The sequence below is a fragment of the Entamoeba invadens genome (assembly GCF_000330505.1).
Source record: "Entamoeba invadens IP1 unplaced genomic scaffold scaff_1105074725183, whole genome shotgun sequence".
Lineage (NCBI taxonomy): Eukaryota > Evosea > Mastigamoebida > Endamoebidae > Entamoeba > Entamoeba invadens.
Genome location: NW_004443692.1, coordinates 490,541 through 505,269, shown reverse-complemented (window position 1 = coordinate 505,269; position 14,729 = coordinate 490,541). Strand labels below are relative to the sequence as shown.

General features: G+C 30.6%; 6 protein-coding genes across 6 annotated transcripts; 4 read left to right on the top strand and 2 right to left on the bottom strand.

Annotated features, from left to right (window-relative positions):
* Nucleotides 1-2,192: 2,192 nt before the first annotated feature.
* EIN_180060 (hypothetical protein) lies at nt 2,193-3,106 on the top strand (the record flags this gene model as incomplete). Its single annotated transcript, XM_004260672.1, has 2 exons — nt 2,193-2,948; nt 2,999-3,106. 2 exons carry the CDS (start codon nt 2,193-2,195, stop codon nt 3,104-3,106), a joined length of 864 nt encoding a protein of 287 aa, XP_004260720.1.
* A 990-nt stretch (nt 3,107-4,096) lies between these two features.
* Nucleotides 4,097-4,726, top strand: EIN_180050 (hypothetical protein; the record flags this gene model as incomplete). Its single annotated transcript, XM_004260671.1, has 1 exon — nt 4,097-4,726. One exon carries the CDS (start codon nt 4,097-4,099, stop codon nt 4,724-4,726), a length of 630 nt encoding a protein of 209 aa, XP_004260719.1.
* A 3,509-nt stretch (nt 4,727-8,235) lies between these two features.
* Nucleotides 8,236-8,820, bottom strand: EIN_180040 (hypothetical protein; the record flags this gene model as incomplete). The annotated part of the gene is made up of 2 exons (XM_004260670.1): nt 8,236-8,432; nt 8,520-8,820. 2 exons carry the CDS (start codon nt 8,818-8,820, stop codon nt 8,236-8,238), a joined length of 498 nt encoding a protein of 165 aa, XP_004260718.1.
* A 432-nt stretch (nt 8,821-9,252) lies between these two features.
* EIN_180030 (hypothetical protein) lies at nt 9,253-10,026 on the top strand (the record flags this gene model as incomplete). The annotated part of the gene is made up of 1 exon (XM_004260669.1): nt 9,253-10,026. One exon carries the CDS (start codon nt 9,253-9,255, stop codon nt 10,024-10,026), a length of 774 nt encoding a protein of 257 aa, XP_004260717.1.
* Nucleotides 10,027-10,424: 398 nt separating this feature from the next.
* On the top strand, nt 10,425-11,714 carry EIN_180020 (hypothetical protein; the record flags this gene model as incomplete). Its single annotated transcript, XM_004260668.1, has 1 exon — nt 10,425-11,714. The coding sequence occupies one exon, from the start codon at nt 10,425-10,427 to the stop codon at nt 11,712-11,714; it is 1,290 nt and encodes a 429-aa protein (XP_004260716.1).
* A 195-nt stretch (nt 11,715-11,909) lies between these two features.
* EIN_180010 (hypothetical protein) lies at nt 11,910-12,935 on the bottom strand (the record flags this gene model as incomplete). Its single annotated transcript, XM_004260667.1, has 1 exon — nt 11,910-12,935. The coding sequence occupies one exon, from the start codon at nt 12,933-12,935 to the stop codon at nt 11,910-11,912; it is 1,026 nt and encodes a 341-aa protein (XP_004260715.1).
* Between the last annotated feature and the right edge of the window lie 1,794 nt (nt 12,936-14,729).

The window sequence follows — 14,729 nt, the reverse complement described above, 5'->3', positions numbered from 1 at the left end:
CGGACATAAAACGGTGATATACGTATCAATAATATACTTAATGAGCTTAAAAACGTTGAATTTGAAATACATGTATATACTTAGTAGAGGAGAATGAAATTTTCAAGTACCAAAGTAAATAACAAAAAAGAAATAATAATATTAAAAGCATTTTTGTAAGTCATCATTGTGGTAATGATGTTATACTATTTGAATACCAACATTTGTATGATTCTAACAATTCAATTATGTGTTTATTGACTAACAGGTGATGATTATATTAAATTTCTCTAATGGCTGTTCGGCGACTTATGATATTACTGAGAAGTCGGCGCCTTTTTGAGTCCCTTTAAAAGTCGCCGACTTTTGAAGTGACTTCTTTAGTTCAAAAAGACTTTATTTAGAACTAAATAACTATTAACTTTAATAAATTATATTATATTAATTATAGTCTCAAAAATGTGTAAAAACACAATAGTTGTTATAATTTGTTATATTATAATCATATAAATATAATTTAAAAAATGATTTGAGAAGATATAATTGGGACGGTATTGTTTCATTTTATTTTTTAATAATAATTATATTAAATTTATATGGTTTATTTTTTGAATATCTTTTACATGATAAATGGTATTTTGAATAGTTATTTAACTAAATATTTAGGTCAACAACTTTTAAGACCACTAAAAAGTCGGCGATTTTCAAAGGGACTGTAAAGTCGCCCAACAGCTATAATGATATTTGTATCGTTTATTATGATACATTTTGAATAAAGTTTAGCAATTCAATAGTTATTATATAGTTTACTTAAAATAATTCTGACTTGATATAGTTAAAACAATTAATATTTATTATAATTAAAACTTTAAGTGTTCAAAAGAATTTTTATTACCAAAAATGTGGATTTTTAACACTTAAAAAGTATACAAAATGAGTTTTTGGGAAATGATTAATAATAACAAGATTATTCAAAATATGTTTTATGACAATTCAAATAAAATAGTAAAAAACTGTAAAATTAAACCAGTCTTAGCTTAAAAATTCGAATATGAATAACATCGAAGCGGATACTTTTATGTCTGCCTGATTTCACACATCCAAATAATGCGAAGAATATGTGTATTTGTTGCGTTCTTAACAAACTTCTTAAAGTTATTATCTCTTCAAATCATCAGAACATCTAATTCTGCAACTTGTTGAATTCTTAAAGTCGTGTTTAAATGAAACTCGAGACTCTTTTACTGTTTTTGTTCAATCATATCAGCAACACTATAGAATTTAGACTGTAAATTGTTGTTTGTTTTAACGTCAGGTTGTCTTTTATTTTACCCAAGATCGCGTCCATACTAATAATATCCGACATGTCATCAAACTGTAAAGCGACTTTAGCAGCGTCAGACAGTCTTTATATGTCGTCGTGGATTTTGTCCTTTGTATTTATTATGAGGCTTTCCATTGTATCGGCCAAGTCTTTTAAGCCTTAATCGGGTTATTCAAGTGGCTCACTTATCGACTATGGTTCTAGCTGCTATTCTATGTCTCGATATTTTTTCACCTTGTATTGTCAAAGCTTAATGAATTTTATGTTTTATTAAAGTTTTTTATTACAACTATTATAAAAATATTTAATGCTTTTATATTTTTTTATAGTTAAATTATAGTAAATATAGCGTATGTAGTATATTAATAGATTATTTTAAGTTCTATAACAAACAATCGTAAAAAACCTAAAAATAATTAAAAAATAGAACTCAAAAAACAAAAAATGGAACTTATACACAACAACGTTAAATTTGAATTTTGTGAATTTTGGTTTTTAAGGGGTTTTTTAAAGCAAAAGAAAATGGTTTTGAAACAAAGTTTTATTGTTTTACCCACAATAAATGGTATGCACCCGGTTCGCTATACCGCCATTATTCGACCCATAGCTTTAAATTTCCCGAAAATTTGGCCGATAATGATCCCAATTTGGATTTAATTAAAAAACAATATTCAAATTTTTTAATTACTGGAAATAAAACAACGGTTCAAAATTCGTTTGTTGAAATTAGTTGTATATTAGACAAAGATGAGTTGGTTAAAAAATTGAAACTCAAAAACCACCCCCCCCCCAAAAAAAAAGACCAAGAAGAAACACGACAACAGTTATTGATACGTTTATAATAACAAGTAAAAATGGCACATTTGAACAAAGTGAACAATCTATGCAAATGGAAGATGCAAATATACAAAACGCAATACCTTCAGCTTTTGTTCCTGTTCAATGTCTTCCATCATTTTTCAGTGTTGAGAATAATGTCAGTAACACATTTGGAAAAACTACTATGATGTTAGAAAACGAAGAAGAAGAAGAGTCACAGAGGAGTGGAGGAATAGAAAGTAATGGGAATCTAAAGGGTATCCGACCGCATGATGAAGTGGAAAAGAGTGGGAACTTAACCACTCCTGCTTTCGTTCCTGTTTTAGATTTGCCATTTACTTTCGAAACTCCCAACCCTCTTAGAAATCGAGCAATGCAAGAACACCAGATCCAAAACGAACGTGTTATCTTAGGACAATCAGTCATACAAAGTGTACAAGAACAAGTACAAACACCATCCAATAAAACTATTGAAAACAACCCAATCACAAATACTTTACTACAACAAAGTGATTATAACAACTTCAACGATAATATAACTCTTTCATCTGACACTGAAAATATGTCATTAGAACAAAACTCAGATGAAGAAAGTGATAACGAATTTGAAGATACAAATAATGATTATATTGACCAAAATGAAAATGATGAAAAGGAGGAAAGAGAAGATGAAAAAACGATAAAAAATAAAACCGACATATTCAACAACAACTTCTTCAATGAAATCACAAAGAAAAGTTTAAACAAATGGGACAAAAAGTTGTTATTTTTCAACATTAGAGAATTTGTTGCAGAGAGTGGAAGTACATCAAAACAACGCTTTTTAGTTTTGTGTGATTATTTGTTTAAAAAATATGAAATAATGGAAAAATTAAGAGACGAAAGAAGAACAGCAAAAGGAAAAAACAAACCAAAAAGAAAATCATCACTCCATGTATTGAAAAAGATGTTATTAACCTTTATGATTTCATCGACTTTTATTGATCTAAATTATTCAGAGTCTCAAATGAACGGAGTTGCAGATGTTCTTAAGTATTATCAAAGATTGGTTTTTTGTATGAATCCTGAAAATTTCGAAAAGGTGTCAATAAGTCCTTCTACTGTTTGTAAAATAATGAATGAATACAACGAAATGCGCAGAGAAAGAGATCTCAAAGAAGTCAGAAAAGGAATATGCGCAACGATTGAAATTGATTCTTTGTCTAAAAAAGGTCAAGATATTATGGGTGTTTTAATGCGTTATTCAACTGGTGAGGTGATTAAATGTTGTCCACTTTTCCTAGAAAAATACAACCATTCAAAAAGTGGAGTAGCAATGGCCAATTGGTTATTCACAAGATTACTAAATATAGAATTTCCAATTCACTTGATCATTTCTTTGGTGTTCGATTCAACAAGTTCTAATACATCTAAAAACGTTGGTCTATTTGTTGAATTTTACAATCTGGTCAAAAAAGCAAAACTCAAAACCATTGAAGGAAGCATAGTGTCTCGAACTTTAAAAAGTGTCAGTTGTTTTGGACACAGAGTAAATTTAATTGCGGAAGATAGCAACCAAATGAATCAGACTGCAATTATGACTGCTTTTGTTACTTATTTCTGTCAAAGTGATACTCTGAAAAGATTTATTTGTTTAGAGAGTATGAAACTCCTCCACTTGGTGTGGCATCAAGGACTCGATGGCTTGAGATTGTAAAAAATATCAGAGATATCGAAGAAAATTATGGTCTGATTTTGTTGTATCAACAACAACCAAAAGCACACAGTGATATGATTGCATACATGAAAAAGATCTTTGTTAAAAAAACAAATCTTTACCCAATAATACAAACATTTGAATTGGATAAAGATAAAACACTTATGCATTTCAAAGCTTTGCATGATGTTAAGTATCTTGTGAAAAGTCTTTGCGCTGTATTCCAAGAAGAAAAATCATTTATATTTGTATTTTGGGAGCGAGTTCAATTATTCCGAATGTATCTGATCAATGTTTTGAATAATGTGCGAAAAAGTGATTATTCAGATTTGTATTTCTTGGGTAATGACTCGAATTGTAACACCCCAAACACTGAAGTTGACTTGGTTTTTTTACAGTGTTTATTACAAACTGTTATTCAATCTTTTGATATCAGATTCAACACGATTTCATCTTCTGAAGATATCAGACAATTTGTTGATGTTTTGAAAAAGTGTTCCAATTTGCCAGATTATTTGGTTAACAGTACAAATAATTCAATGGATGATGATGAAAACAGAATCGGGGTTGATAGTGAAGATGTTGTTGAAACCACTTCTGAAGAAATTGAAGAAGTTGAACATTGTATTGACGAGAATGAAGTGAACAATATCCTCGGTGAAATGTTCGGAGAATTACCAAAGAATGATATTGAACTAATCAATGGTAATAATTTAATAGGAATTGATAATACCGACTTTAACATTGAAGGGCTCATGTACATGTTTTACAAACCAGATGAAATTATCAATAAATTATTGATGACACACTTGAAGAAAAAAGTGACTTTACAATACCCAAAGGATTTGAAGATACTAAAGAAGAACTTGAAAAATTGGAATCTCTTATTGAAAGTAATTTGGATTTGATCAAATCAGAATCAAAAGGTAATTACTTAAGGACAAAATTTGACATTGAATTGATCAAAAAACAGGATATGTAAGAAGTTATAACCTTTTGGATGTTTATCCTTTTATGGAGAAGAAAGATTATCCAAAACTTGTAGAAATAGTAAATATTTTACTTACTACTTTTTCTACTTCGGTTTCTGTTGAAAGATTTTTTTAACAAGTGAAACATGCTCTTCATTTGAATTTGGATATTGATGGTGTGTTTGCAAAACTATATTACCGTAATTTGAATCACAGAATGATTTTTGATTTCAAGACCAATTTCGACAATTGATATAAAACACCTCAATAAATTAAATTTTATTTATATTTTTATTGTTTGAAATAGAGATATATCTAATAATATATTTTATTTTATTTGAATAATTATTTGTAATAATTATTAACACAATGAATGATTATTATTAAAATAATCGTCTAAATTATAATTACTATATTTTAATTTGTTAATTATTATTAATTCTGAATGTTTAATTATTATTGTTAATTTGTTTAAATAAATGTAATTTTAATTTATTTCACTTTTTAATTATTTATGTTTAATTATATTTAACACTATATTAATATTAATATTATTTCAAGACAAATTAAAATTTATTTTGTTGTTAACTTAATTGAATGAAAATATAATATAATATAATATATTTATTTTCAATATTAATTATTTTTAATTGATATATGATTAATTGATATGTAATATAAATATAACTAAACACTTTTTGAAACAAATATATTTATAAATTTTATTATATTATTTTAATAACAAACTTATCAATTTGAAAAGATAAAAATAGTTGTTTTTTCTTCCAAGGTTTTGTTTTTAAATTCGGCATTTTGAACAAAACCATAACCAAAAATTGAAAGATTTATAATATTTTTTTCGTAACATTTATTATTTTACAAAAACACCTCCAATTTTAGTTTATTTACATTGAGAAAAATAAGTTGGTAAAGAGAAATGCATTTTTGGTAAAAAAGCTTGAAAAAAGACTGGGGTTTTAAAAAAAACGCAAAAGCTACGGAGTATGTTTGGACAAATATTATATTATAATTTAAAAAAACTATAACAATGAACAATAAGTCCAATTAACTGTAATAAAAACAAAGTTAATTAAAAAGATAAAAAGATACACCTTTTTGGGAATAAGTATTATTTTTTATATATACGGTATGAAGAATTAACTACCTGACGTGAATGAGCCACCTTATGGTTTTTTATATAGTTTTATTTGAAATTTGTTTTTTATTTTAAGAACAAAATATATTTGAATAACAAAAACTTTAAATAACAAAATGTCGAAAAGAATGACCGAAAAAAGAAAAACTTTAAGTTTTCAAGAAATCAGAAGGAACGCTTTGGCTCCGCATATTAACACTCCAACAAAAAGGGAAAAAGTTAACAAACTACTTGAAAAGATAAAAAATTCACAATCATTAAAACAATATTTATTGGAATCTTTAACAATGACAAAGCAAATCAAATTACTGTCAAATAATACTGGTTTTTTCTAACAATCATGAGTAGATTATTCAGCATCACTTTTCAAACACTTTCTGATCATTTAAAGAAACCAAACACTGTTGATCCAGATTGGCATTTTCGTGAAATAACAAAAAGAATGGATAAATATATTCAAACACTCATACCATTATGTTCAGAAAAGAAAATTGCATTAACTAATTCACTTATAATAAATGTCTGTGAAAAAATTGATCCTTTCTTCGAAATATCACACAGTGGTTTAAGAAGACACATGATCATTTTCACGATTGTGTGAAAATCAAAGCAGTGCCAGATGAATTGGAACGAGTACAAGTTTATTTCATCCACATTTACGACAATTACAAATCATTTAAACTGTTAAATGGAACACCAGCAGCACTTGTTTCTCAATGTAGATGAAGTTGGTTTCTCTGATTGGATGGATAGACATAACATGTTTGTTTATGTTACCAAAGAGAAGTACGAAAAACTTAAGGATTCAGAAAAACCCAAAATTGGAGTGTCTCACTCATGCAAACGTAGCACATGTATAGTTTGTATTTCTTTTGATGGTTCTTTTGTTACTCCAGCAACTGGTTTTCCGAAAAAGAAATATTATTCTGATCTTGAAGCATACTTTTTTAGTTGGTCATTTTATTATACAAAAACGGTTTTTGTCAGTGGAACTATTTTTCAACTGTGGTTAGTTAACCATCTCATACCACACATTGAAAAAACAAGAAAACTGTTTAATTTTGAAAACGAAACAGCGGTCGTTGCAATAGACAATTTCACGGGTCATATTAGCAGTGAAATGACCCAGTTTGCAAGTCACCACAATGTCGTTTTTCATTACTTCGTATCTCATTCGAGCCATCTTGTCCAACCACTAGATTTGTGCTTTTTGGCGTTACCAAGCAAGCCATGAATACAAGAGGTTCAACAACAATTGAGGAAAGGTCACTTCCTTCAATCCCGACTAGCATGGTTGAACAAGAAGATGAGTTCCAGAAAGGTTTAAGTGATTGGATCCGAGAATTGAGCGATAAAGACGGAAGACTCCACAATTCGTTGAGAACGTCTGATACATTAAGAGAACCAACTGGTATGCCAATAACATATCACAAAGAAAGTGTTGGAAGTAATGGAATCAAATGCGACGAAGAAGGTAATAGTAGCTTCGTTCAAAAGGTCCGGTGTTGTTGGTGTTAATTTGGGTCGAGTGAAGAGGGTGTTTGTTTTGTTAAAGGAGGCAAGTCGTTTACTCCAAGAAGCCGGTAATGTTTTTACTTCAGAAATGATTGAGTACTTCACAGTACCAGAAGTTGATCACTTCTTGGTCACAATCCAAATGGAAACTTTGCCTTGAGTTGTCCCAAGACAAGTGATACAAGCTGAAACGGATGTTATTCCAGCACAACGATCACAACAGATAACGGCTGATCGTAGCATCAATACAATTACTGATAATGAAAATTTACTTTCGACTCAAAGAGAACAAACCCGCGTTCATTTGAATTCGATTTCAAGTTCCAAATTCTTGTTCAGAATGAATAACTACATTTATGGTATTTAACTATTTAAAATACTATCAGTTTTTGTTTATTTTTAGTTTTTTCAGTTTAATGAATAGTAAAACAATGGTTTAAATATTATAACATAAATACTATCAGGTCACTAATTCACGTCAGGTGGCTCATTCCAGATGTTTCCAAAATCACAATCCTCATTACCCACGTCACCATTTCATAACCAAAATGATCATTTTCTCTTATAAATTCGTACGTTATAATACCACATTTTCGGCAATAATTATTTTGGAAACGCCTGGCTCATTCTCTGTACTGTATTTTTCTAACCATGATCCAACTATATAATTATAATAAAAATTAATCTGTATGAACAAAACAGCACTAAAAATAATTAAATACACCAAACATGTTTCATTACTGTTTGGCAGGTGTTTTCAATCTACATTCATGCTTTATTTAATTCCAGCATCGTTCACCATTTCTTTTGGAAGTGGTTCTTCCGCAGTAGCGGAGTCGTCGTCGAAATTTTGAGGTTGCTCTTGTTTTATTTTCATTTTTTCTGGTGGTTGGAGTTCTGGTTGAGGAGGAGGTTCGCGCTTGATAGGTGGGAGATTTGGGACAACTGCTTTGTGTGTTTTTCCACGTGGCGCTAATTGTTAGTGTATATTTTCGGAGTCTAGCTTGGTTACAAAACATGTATTGAATGAATTCGGTACCTTGCATCAAAAAAGCAAACTTTTGTTGGTTGAATATCTTTTGAAATGATTAAGACAGATGAGGTGGTGGCTGCAATTTGGGCGTACTTTAACTTTCCCATACATTTCTGGTGGTATTTCGTTGGTCGAAGCCGTGTTGCTGCATCGCTCAATACAACAATCAAGTTTCTCTGCGTTTTCAACAAAGTGTGTTTGACACAACAACCAATCTCGTGGGCAACTGTTGATGAACTCGGGCTTGATAAGTACCTTCCCTTCAATTTTTGACAATTTCTCGCGTCCGTCTTGATTACACCCACTGATGCAACACTGCTTGAACATCTATTTTTTTGTTGTTTCAAGTTCCTTTTTTGTTATTTCCAAATATTTGTTGTGGCTTTTCTTAAACAAAATAGGTTTTAAGCTATATTATTTTAAAAAATGATATAGCTTTATTTATAATATTCCATAATCAGTTTATTACTAAAAAACGTCTATATTGAATATTAAATTCAGTTTGTTTTATTTTATTATATTAATAGTTTTGGTAATATCTTGTTTTTTTTATTTGTTATAACATTTTTAAATCACCTTTATTATTGTTATTTATAAAAATGAAATAATAAATCTATTCCTTTCATTGTATATTTCTATCCCATAAATGAATTCCATTTTCTTAGTTGCGTATATAAAAAGACTTGTGTCTTATTATAAAATACCGAATTGGGAACACACAATATAAAAAAGTTCTAACAATTCAAACATCATTTGTTGATGGACACTCCTTTGTTCATCATCAAGATTGGCGGGGGCTTTTTAACTGAAAAAGTAGGGGAGAACGGTGCCGTGTATCTTGATAAAATTCACTTGTTTTGCAAGGTTCTGTCTTCTTATAAACAATCACACCCAACACACCGGTTTATATTAGTTCACGGTGCGGGGTCTTTTGGACATGTTCCCGCTGCCGAATATTCGTTAATGGAAAGATTTCATCCAAAAGGCGTTTTACTCTGTGAAATGGCGATGCAAAAGCTGAACGAAATTGTTATCAACTCTTTGGAACAAGAAAGTCTTCACGTCTTTCCTTTTCATCCCGTTGACTTTATCGTGACAACCAAACGACGTATTTCCGAATGTTATCTTCGCCCTCTTGAACTAATGTTATCACAAGGTATTATCCCTGTTTTACATGGAGATGTTGTGACAGACACCGAACAGGGAAGTTGCATTCTTTCTGCTGATCAAATAGTTCCTTTTCTATCAAAAAAGTTCAAAACGCACCGGGTCGGATTCATATCGCAAAGTCCTGTTTATGACAACAAAAAGGAAGTGATACCACTGATCAATTTATCAAATTACAATACAATTAAAAAGTATTTGGGCGCATCGGATGGGGTTGATGTAACCGGTGGGATGGCAGGAAAGATCAAAGAGCTCATCGAAGCTGCAGAAGATAATGATACAATCTCTTTTGTCTTCAGTGGTGATGAAAAATCATTGACAAAGTTCTTAGATGGTGAAGACGTTGGGACCAAGGTGTGCAAATGAAGTCAATGATCCTAAGAGAGTGTTGCATTTTGTCATTTTTGTATATAAAAGCAAAGTTTTTTTTTAATATTTATTAAAAAAAAATATTTATTAATAATAATGAATAACAATCATTTAACTTGATTATCTATTCCAGTTTTAAACTTAGGTATCGATTAACCATAATTTATAGTTGTTATATTATAAATGATTAACATTTGTTATACATAACAAATCAAATCAAAAAGTCATTTGAATAAGAAACAATCAAATTGCACAACCAAGTAGAATATAATAACAATTTACGTGTTATTATAAAAAAAGATAAACACGTGTAAACATAATATAAAAAATAAAGATAGTTAATGGAATTAATGAAATACATTGGAAAAGAGAAAAAAATGAACTATGAAAACACAATGAAAGTTATCAAAAACATATTCACTCGAACTAAATACTTTGGCACATCATTAGAAACCCTTCAAAACAGAAAGACGGGACAATTTGACCATCGTATTCCGTCACTGATTTACTTCTGTTGCGTGTATTTATCCGAACCAAGAAACGCTATAAAACCAGGGCTGTTCAGAATACCACCAAATCAGTCAGTCTTGGATAAGTTACAGAGAGACATTAACTCGGATGGCGTAACACACATCAAGCATTTTCTATTCAAATCGTTTGACAAGGATGTCTATTTGTGTTCGGGATTACTTAACTCTTTACTTTATGAACTCCCGTTTCCTTTAATCCCCAGAGAGAGCGTCATATACATGCAAGATTTATTGCAACAACCACAAAGTGCACAAAGGCTTTTTGACTCTCTTCCTCAAACACACCAAGACATCTTGGCCTTCCTCTCAATCTTTTTTTATTATTTAGCAAACTTTTCAGAACTCAACAAGATGAACGAGCGTTCTTTTGGGATTGTTGAAACTCCCGTCTTCGTCAGAATCAATAAAGAAGACGCTTTCACATTTCCTGTTACGATCGTCCAAAACGGGCTAACCGCTTTGTTTAAAAACGCACCAAATCTTGTGCCAAAACACCTGTTTGAAATATTCAAAATACCGTTTGTGCCACTCGCAATCGATTCGAACAAAATGTTATCACAAAACATTCAACCGGTGACGTTCCCAATAACTGTGGAAATTAACACAATCGAAGATATCAGTACGTACTTGGAGCATGACAGACTTTTTTTCCATCGACCTGCTTACCCACAACCAATGTCGTACTTCCAACTCCTTCAAGAGTATCAAGCATTAAAGACGGGAATTGCTTTGTACACGTACAACTACTTCAATGCAAACAATGCATGGCCATCGAGCCCTACATTAACAAAATTAAACGAAACCCTTGCTGAGATGAAAGCCCAAGTCGCCAAAGAAGAGTGTAACGTCCAGGCAGACTCTTCGAGAATGTACTTTACAAAGTATTCGCCTAATGCTGTACCACAGTTACCAACAACAGTCACTGGACTCGGTGGGTTGATGTCAGATTTAAAGAACGAGACGGACATGCTCACTGCGCGTCTGACGGTCCTTCCTTCAGAAGACACGTTCCTTCTTAGAAACGACGTACACGGGTTTGCAGAGAGAAGAGTCATTGAAATAAAGCTCTATCACGCACAGAAACTGAGCCAATACATCCAAAACAATTTGAATGAGATTTTGGACCATACAATAGACGATTCTGGGTTACCATAACACATGAGGCTATTTATTCAAATATATTATGAAATATATTTAACTTACAATATATTTTGAGTTTCATATTAACGTTAGTATAATATTTTATTTGTATTGTTAAATACTCTTATTTTTCGGGTTTTAAATAGGCGCAAGTCCATTCAATTAGAGTTTTAACAACAAAAGTATATTAGTACAGATCACACCCTTCGCTCAGTGCGAATTGAGTGAAGACACAGTAAGCCCATATCCACCAAAGCTCCCATTAATGAACGAATCTCCTCCGTCTTGTTGGTAGTCTTCAATTTGTTCGAACATCTGACCCTGTTGGGTTGAGAGCTCGGCGGGTTGTGTTTGACTTCCTTCGTACATCATGTCTTGGTTTCTTCTTAAAACGGTTGTGATAATGGGGGTATTCTGTATTGGCTGTTGAATTGTTTGTAATTGGTTTGGTTGTTGGTCGATGTAGTACACTTGTTGCTGGACGGGCTGTGTGTTGTATAACTTTCCGCTTGCCATAACGAGTCGTGGGACATGTCCGATCTGGAATGAGACTGACCCAGTCACACTCCGTGGTGTTGTTCTTGCTTCTATATCTGCCTCTGATATTCTAATAGGACATTGTGTCATAACAGGAAGTCCCACAGTTTTTGTCGCGTCCAGAATGGCTGTGCAGTTCGAGTAAAACATCACAAAGTCTTTGAATTCAAAATTTTTGTTTTGACCAACAGATCTGTCCAACTTATCCAAAATTTTGTTGTTGTCGTCAATGAGTTTTTGAGGAGCTTTCACGCATTGTTGGATGGTTGGTTGAGGTGGTGGGATGATTTTTTGCTTGAACGTTGGTGGTTTTTTGTATCTTGGTGATTCTAAAGGGGAGTCTGTCAGTTCACGACACGAGCGTGGAGTTCTTGGTGAACACTTTCCAGAGTGTGTGGGCGAGTCTTTTCTATACTTTTCGCCTTTAGGTCTTGGTGACATTGTACTTTTAATGAAATCGTCCCAGGTAAGAGACTTGTTTTCGTCAAATGCTTTCATGAATTGAAGTCTTAGCGACACGTCTCTTAATCTCTTGGTTGGTAAGTTGGTGAGTAACAGCGCCAACCGTTTAAATTCAGAATAGCTGTCTGCGGGATATGTCAAAAGATTTTGGTCGAGTGTTTGTTGTTCTTCCTCTGACCAAGAAGCGATAGTTTCGACGTCATTGGAGTTCCGTGTGTTTGAGCGGAGTCTGCTCATTGTTATGCGATTATTGTCTTTTTGAGTTTAATAGAGAAAATTTTTGGAAAGAGAGTATTAAAGTAAATCCATAATTTATTAACAGATATAGCTTTCAACATTCTTTTGGATTTTTTATGTTTATCATCTTATTTAGTCGAGATGGTTATTTATGTTAAATTATTTATTATATATTTATAAAATATTATTATATTCAGTGAGAATTTTTTGAAAAATTGTTTAGTTCAATATAAAAATTAAGTGCAATAAAACGGGTAATTTGATTCTTATGTAAAGATCTTATTTATCGTCTAAATATATTTTGAAGTTTTAAATCATGTTCTATTTTTGTTGGGTTTTTCAAAAAAACACTTTATTTTCATGTATTAATATAGTTAAAAATAAACACTTTATATTTTCTAATATATTTATGATATAATATTAATTAAATCAATATGATGGTTGTCAAAAATAATAATTGTCAATTAAAACGTTTCATTAATTTTGACCATAATAGAGATTGTGTTATAAATTATAATTTAATTATTATATAAATTTAATAAGCCAAGGTTTAAGTGTTTTTATATGCTTTTTAAATTTTTAATTTGAAACACAGATTTTGGAATGAATCGAATTTTTGTCTATTAGTTTATTTTTATTATTTAGATAACTTATTTTGATTAAAATGTTTATTTATTTTTTTTTGGTCTTAAGTGTATTTTATATTTAGTTATATATTTACTATAAATCAATTAAAATAATACAATCGTTATTTTTTGTTTTTAAATATAATTATTCTTATTATATTATAGTTTCAATTTATTTAGTTAACTAAATATAGAAATAATAAATTATATGATAAATAATTTTATTTTATTTTATTATACAATTATATAATTATTATTTCTTATATTATATAGAATAAAAATATAAATAAAATTAAACTAAAATATTAAATTAAAAATAGTTTAAAAAAGCTATTTAAAAAAAGCCGATTTTGTAATTATTTTAAAAAAGAAAATAGTATAAATTATAATAAAAATATACATAAAACAATGAAACAAAGAAATTAAAAGTAAAGTGTCTTTACATAAAGAAATAATTAACATAAAACTAAATTTCACATATTAGTATCATAACTAGAATCCACTTTGAGTGATGTACAATATAATAATCTTCTATTTAAAAACTACTTTTTGCAACAACAAATAAACTTAAAAAAAATAATGATCTTCCAAGTCCAGTGCAAAGTCACTTTTCAAAACTTTTTGATATTACTGTTTTCTGTTGCTGTTATAACTTGTTCTATAATTCCAATTGTGTATGATTACTCTTTCATTGTATTACCATCATTAAAACAGTCTTCCGAGACTCGCAGTAAATGTGAAATGGAACAAATATTCCCATATATACCAATGGTTGTGTCTTCTACCACTAAACGTCCAAAGTCATTTCCATTCACTACTTCTGACAGAAACGAAAAACCTAATGGTCCTGACAACCCAAATACCCCAAACCATCCCAACAAACCCGAACGTGATTACACTTTTGACAATGTCATATGCCCTCCTCCGTTATTCTTTGGCACAGTATGCCACACATTTTCTTTATGCATTTTAATCGTTTTCAATTGTGCGCTAACATGGCGTTTGATATTTAAAAAGCAAACAAGTTCATTAGGAAGTGGCATTTACCTCTTCTTCACATTTTTTGTCTTCACCGTTGTTCTTGCAGATGTCTTCCAACTTGTTAATACAACAAACTTCTGCGCAAAACCAAACAAAGCTCCATTTGAACCCCAACCTCATGGAAACA